This window comes from Pterocles gutturalis, unplaced genomic scaffold, assembly GCF_000699245.1.
Source record: "Pterocles gutturalis isolate BGI_N339 unplaced genomic scaffold, ASM69924v1 scaffold21528, whole genome shotgun sequence".
Taxonomy (NCBI): Eukaryota; Metazoa; Chordata; class Aves; order Pterocliformes; family Pteroclidae; genus Pterocles; species Pterocles gutturalis.
The window spans coordinates 44,000-50,552 of record NW_010118625.1 but is presented as its reverse complement, the minus strand read 5'-3'; the positions used below and the strand labels follow the sequence as shown (position 1 = coordinate 50,552).

Below are 6,553 nucleotides of genomic sequence, written 5' to 3'. Positions count from 1 at the left end.
AGGAGAGACCCTGAATGGTGTCTGCCCGAAGGGAAACGTGTCATAGGCTGAGTTTGAATCTGGGAGGGAACAGGAATGAGTTGAAACCCACCAAAATCCAGCTCCCCTGGGCCCTGCTCCTCCCAGGATGACTGCATTTGCAGGCAATGTGGAATATTCATATGTGGACTACCCCGAAAGTGAATGAAATACAGAATAACAGGTAATAACAAGGAACTGGGGAGGTTTCTTGCTTTCCGGTTCACCAAGCATCCTGCTCATGATGAGCCTGCAATGCTCTGTGTACAGCAGGAGAATTTCCAGCGCTCCTGCTTGGGGCGGGTCCCTCAGAGCAGTGATTTTGGCCACCAACCAAGTCTTAAAAAAAACCACCAAAATCAAAAAACAAAAAGAGATCATTTTGATTTGTGTTAAAGTGGGAGCTGACTTTCTTGGAAAATCTGGCGTCAGCTGTATGTTAGGTATTGCATTACCGCTGGCTGCCTCTTTTCTTTTTTTTCTTTTTTTTTTTTTTTCCCTTGGTATAAAGGGATCTATGCTCCCCCAGCGCTGGTGCAGAGGTAATGGGACTACTTGGAGCGCAGCGTTGCTGGAACATGGTCCAAGTGAGATGTTTGCATCAATAATGCATTGGGGTCCTTCCAGCCCCTAAGTGAAAGCAGACAATCCTTTAAGCCATTTGTCAATATGCTCACAGTTGTTGTTTCTGGCCATTCAGTGCTCAAGCAGAGCAGCATCCCTCTGCCTTTTGGCTTTTTAAATGCTGGTATGAGTTGCTGTTTAGGGAGGGCTTGGGTGTCTGTGATGGACCCAAGGTTTAATCCAGAGTGTTGGGCTTGAGCTCAAGCTGGACAAAGCCAGGAGACTCCAGCATTGTGTGGGCACCTCGGGAAAGGGAGAGCACAAAGCCACAACCTGAACACAAGCACTGGAAGCAGCTCTGGATTTTCCTGACTTAAACAGCACAGATTTTAGCTCTGGGTCTGAACTTCCCTGAAAGTGAAGTGCAGGAGGTCTGTGCTCTTTCTCACCTCCTCCTAGTTTTAACTGGAGCAAATCTGAGCAACTAGTAAAATCCAGTGGGAATTATAGGAGAAGTAATTTGGGCTATCTGCACGTAGTGCAGTGACATCCCTCTCTCCACAGGCTACCAAATGTGCCGTGTTTTGTTTTAATAAGATTTAAGTGCTTCATTTTGGTATTATCCTTTGCTCTGTATATTGAGATGCTTTGAAATCCTTGCTAGATTGTAAAGCAAAACTGCAATGAACTACAAAATGTTTGCTTAGTGTGCAAAATATTTTAAAACTATTTTTTTTCCATCTAACCTGACACTTTCAAAGGTGCCTGTGTTTCCCATAGAGCAGCAATAGTGATTTTTTTTACACCTTGCTCCGCTGCAACAGGAGAATGATGCTGACAGTCCCCGGAGATGCAGCTGAAAGTCTGGCTTCCATTTGCAATGAGAAATGCCACTGTCAGTTGTTCCATTCCTGGCAATGAGGACAAAATCTGAGAAAGTTTTGATGTGGAGCTGGGCGGCTCTCCCGGGCACTCCCGGGGCTGGGGACCACATACCGGCGGAGGTCAGGGCTGCAGCATCCCACAGCTGGGAAGTCTGCAGCACCAGCAAGCTCCAGTTCATGATTCAGCCTCTGGCCTTGCGAAACTTCCAGATGTGCTTAATTTCCTTAAACAAATGCCATGTGATTTGTGCAAAAGCTGGGCTCTCAAAAATCCGTAATGGGATGTGCATGGGGCCGGAGTGACTTCATCCCTGGGAGGCTGACAGTGGGCGGGAGCCACGACTTGTTGCAGCGCTCTAGGAAATCAGCGTGCAGCTTCCTAGATGTGAATTTAGCATTTAGTTAGCAAAACCACTCAAAGCCCTTCACTGGTTTTCATAGAAACAGGTTCTTCTTTCTGTGCATGCTCTTTTCAGCTGCACGTCGGGGCCGAGCAACGTGCGAGAGGGAGGTGGGGGAATCGCCGTCCCTCTCCCCCTGCTCTCCCTCCCCTTCCTCATCCCTCCTGACGTCTGGGGATTGAAATTTCTGATCACGCCGAGGAGCAGGCGAGGCGCCGGGGCTCGTCTCCCACCATTTAAGCATGTAGCTGGATTCGTCGCGCGTCCCGCCTGCCTCCAGGGAAAGCTGCGCTGCTCCAGAGGTCTGTGGCTTTGGGGTTCGGTTTGCAGGGATGCCCAGGAGGGGTTTTTTTGGGGTGTTGGCAGAGCAGGGAACTTCTACGGGGTTTTGCTCCCTGGGAAATTTGGAGCTGGTGCAGCTCAGCTTGGGGCAGCACTTCCTTGCATGGGGAAGTAGCTCCAAGGCTCATGTTTGCTGCAGGTCATGTCTGGATGTTGCCAGGACTGCTTTATCAGCTCTTTTGGAGCGATGGCTGTGGAAATGCGCTTTTTTTGTTCGTTGTTTTTTTGTTGGTTGGTATTTTTTTGGTTGTTTTGGGGTTTTTTAATGTAACTTATTTTTTTATAGTAAATAGTATAAAACCTGTGGGAAATTGCTGCCAAGGAGGACAGTAGTGGGAAGGGTTTGTTGGCCATGGCAGTTGTCTGGGGGGGTTTTTCCCACCTGGAGGTGTGGTGTGGGTCTGCACCAAGCTGATGTTCCTGACCCCGCCTGGGCTGCGGGGAGCTGCAGTGGCTCAGCCTAGAAGCGAAACTTGTGCTTCACTTTTTTGAGACTGGCGCTGGGATAATTGAGACTTTTTGTTCAGCAGCGGAACTGAAACATGGGAGATTTCCAGGAGAGAACAGAAAGGGTCTGATGAATGCGGGTTTTTTAGTCTGTTTTAGGTCCTTTAACCAGCAAAGCACTCGGGGAGCGTTGGGCAGATTTTGTCCCTGCGGCTGCCCCGGGCAGGTCCTGGGCTCACCGCGGGGCTGTCGCTGTCACTGCTTGTGGGTCCGGCAGCGAGTGGGCCAGGAGGTGACATTGCTTCTGCAGAGATGGAAATGTCCCCAAACTGCAGCTGTGGAGGGGGGGAATAATTCACAGTGCCCCCAGATCAATGCCTTTTGGTTGTGTCGATGTAAACATGTGGCAGGGATTTATTTTTTTGCATATAATTCATTTTTTTTTATTTATTAAAATGACTACATTTATAATTTCCTACACAAATAAGGGGATGTCCGACTGCCTTAACCTCCAAATCCCCTCTGCGCACACAGCTGGGACCGGCGGGAAGCGGTGTGTCCCCCCCACACCCATTTTCCAGGCCCTGGAAATGCCACATGCTCCATGTGTCCCTGTCTGCAAATTCCTTCCCTGGGTGAGTAACAGGAGAGAGGCATCGGCGTGCCAGAGACAGGCTGGTGTCACCGTGATCCCCTCTGTCCCAGGGTCTAGCCTGCAGATGTGGGTGGTAGGGACCATGGGGACCCTGTGGGGACTTGGGGTCTACAGAGATGGAGCTCTGCAGGGTGGGGAAGAGAGAGCTCCTCCAGCCATGAATTTCCGACCATTTCAATGAGGTGCATTCATTATTCTGGCTTTATAGGTAGGAACATGAAAGATGGGGAAGAGGCAAAATAGTGATGGGTTTGCATCTGAGCTGGGAGGAAGAGACGATCCCTGCTCCTTGCTTTAGTCACGGTAAAGATCCACACCCTGGGGACTTACTTGACTTTTCTTGAGGTGCCAGTCAGATTCCTGATCCTATAAAATGTTTGTTGGTTTTTATAAGCAATGACTTCATTTTATTAGCTGGGGGAAAAAAAAAAAAAAAAGCATTTCCCATGGCAAGGGCTTCAGTTACACTGCAGTTGTTCGTATAACCTGATCTTCAATCAGAAAAAAAAAAATAATCGCAGGCTGAGTAGGGTGGTTAACGTCTCCCTGTTATAACTTGCATGTTTTTCCATTCATTCTTACAGCAATTTAGGGCTGATTTAAACCCCAGGAGATCATAGCTGGGTCACTCATGTGCATATTTATTTTTCCTTGTGATCACTAAAAAGCTGACGTATTTGAGGGGAAACAGGCATTTGCCAGGAGCCTCTAAATACCTGCCCGTCAAAATGAACAGAGGTGAAATGTCCCTGCAGACGGCGGTGGAGGAAACGTGTGTGTGGGGTGGTTCTGCCAAAAGCAATAAGGCTGAAACGTGCAGCACAAAAATGACGGATGCCAACGATGCGTTGCAAAAGGCCAACAGCATGTTTTAAACCCGGTATATTGAGACTGAGGGAAGGGGGAAGCACTGTTCCCATCAGGGTGGGTTTATGCTGAGCTGACATTTCTGACCCAAATGGAATAAAACTGCAATCCAGCCCAGCACCTTGTTCAGGTGAACAAGTTAAAACAAGACTATCCTGACAACCCCTGAATGTAACTTCTTGGGAACTCCACTGTGAAATAAGAAATAAAACTTTTGTTTCTAAACTCTTGACATATAAACTCAACCAGGTCTGTGTATTCCTCCTTAACTGCTTTATCTCCAGTGACTGCAGGGTCATCAAACCTGTGTGTGAGGAGCTCGTCTGCCCAAGGGTGCTCCTCTAGATGCCTTTCCCCTTACGATCAGTGTGTGCGTTGCAGGGAGATGGGAAAGGTGCTGTGTGTTTGTACATCAGCATTGATTTGGGGCATGATAATCGGAATTAATTACTTCTGTAGGATTTAAACAAGAAATTGTTCTGGAATCTGTCTGTCCAGTGATTTGGCTGATGTTGCTTATTTTCATCATCAGAGCAGAACCCAGCACGTGTTGCACCGCTGGTGAGATGGTCCTACCAAGAGAGCAGTGCCCAAGCAGGCGGAGAGGAGTGCCAGGTCAAAGCCTAGTCCCTATCAGGTTTATAAACACCATTTAGTATTGGTCCAAGGCATTGAACAGCTGCATTGGCGAGACCAAGAATATAAAATAATATGTAGGAATTGCAGGAAAATTCATATGTGCTTCTCCATCCACCCTATGGTGGTTGTGACAGTTGTCTGTCCGTGATGCACAGAGCTGTACATCTCAGCTTGTGGTCCCTTAACTGAGGACTGCAAAGAAGCTGGGTTTTGCCATGGTGAAATGTAATTTTTATTTCTCCTTCCTAATGTTTCCCTTTTTGTAGGTCCCGGTCACCATGCTGATTCACACTTGTTTCTTTTTCGCCTGCCTGCCTGTGGCGAGCCATGTCTGGGGACGAGCGGGCCAAGGTAAGGAGCCCTCCTGCCCTTGCTTGGGGCAGTTCCTGATGGTTTGGGTGCCACCTGGGTCATCCCAGCCCTTGCCCAAGCCCTTCCCAATGGCATGCCACATGCCAGGGACGTTCCCAATCATGTGCAGGGTTTCAGGGGGCTGCTGTGCTCTGGTGTCTGTTGGTGAGGCTCCAAACAACCTGTTCCCACACACGAGGAGATCCGGGGGCTCATGTGGGGAGAGCATCTCCATCCCTCCCCACCCTGCAAAGCCCGTCCTCATCGCTGGCAGCAGCTCAGCACGCCGCTCCCTCACACCAGGGATGCATTTCAGCCTGTATAAGCGATGGAGGGTGCTTGTGTGATCTGCAAATGGACCTTAAGAAAGGAAAAAAAAAAAAAAAAAAAAAAAAGAGTGTTGCTTCTGTTAGTCACTGCATCTGTCCTGCGCTCTGAAATAATTGCTTTGGATGTGTACGGTGATACATGGTGCAACATCTGGATAAGAAAGTACATGAGGTACACTTCTCCTGTGACCTATAGTGCTCCCAGCGTACCATAAATGACCAGAAAAAACCTATAGCATCTCACTATAGTCTTTCTGGTGTTGAAGAACCACCTCCATATTATGTTTGAACCTTTGGTGGAAGTGGTCAGCACAAAGGTTTCTAGAGGGGTGATGACACTTCAGAGTTTGGACTTGCCTGTCTCTGTGCTGGGTATCTTCCTGCAGTTAAGCCTGGGCTTAACTCCCTCTCAGCCGGAGAGCAAGGTTACAGCATCAGATAGCTCCCATCCAACACAGGGCAGGGAAACAGTGGAGCTTTCATGGCACGGGGGTTCATTAGCATCTGGCACATAATGGTGCTTCAGAAGATGCTGTCCTTTCTGATCTGTCTGGGGACATTCTTGCCTTTTCAGCTTCTGGGCTCCTAGAGTGATGGCCAAGGAGCTGGACCACACTTGGCCAAAGGAAGACAGCTCCATGTTTAATCTAACGATGAATTCCCCTCATTGTTCCATGATCTTTTACCAGTTCTCTTAGGCATGATTCTGGGATTTGATTTGGCCCCTCACCCCTCTTCCCCATGTTTTCTTTCTTCCCCTTCAGATTTGCCTGGGGTAAGATGTGAATCTGAGCTTTGTTTCCCCAAAATAGCTATCTGCTTGTCAGGCAGGCTGCAGGAAGTCTCAGCAAGGGAAGGTTAAGGCACAGATGTTGGGCTGAGACAAGTGAGTCCTCGCTGCCAGCTCTCGCTGCCTTCCTGGGCTGTGACTTCATGGCAAAGATGTCAGGAGATGGCTGGGCATCGTGCAAGACCAGACTCGAGGAGTCCTGGGCAGCACAGTTTGCCAGCACTGAGACGGGCACTCCAGGTCACCCTAATTTTTTTTTTAATTTT

The 6,553-nt window shown here is 48.6% G+C and overlaps 1 protein-coding gene across 1 annotated transcript in view; it reads left to right on the top strand.

Moving 5' to 3' along the window:
* Positions 1-5,095: 5,095 nt before the first annotated feature.
* Positions 5,096-6,553, top strand: part of COL20A1 (collagen, type XX, alpha 1) — a gene marked incomplete at its 3' end in the record, with an annotated part of 42,704 nt that continues 41,246 nt past the window's right edge. The window contains 1 exon segment of the mRNA XM_010076302.1: positions 5,096-5,168. Coding sequence (XP_010074604.1) covers positions 5,096-5,168 — 73 coding nt within the window.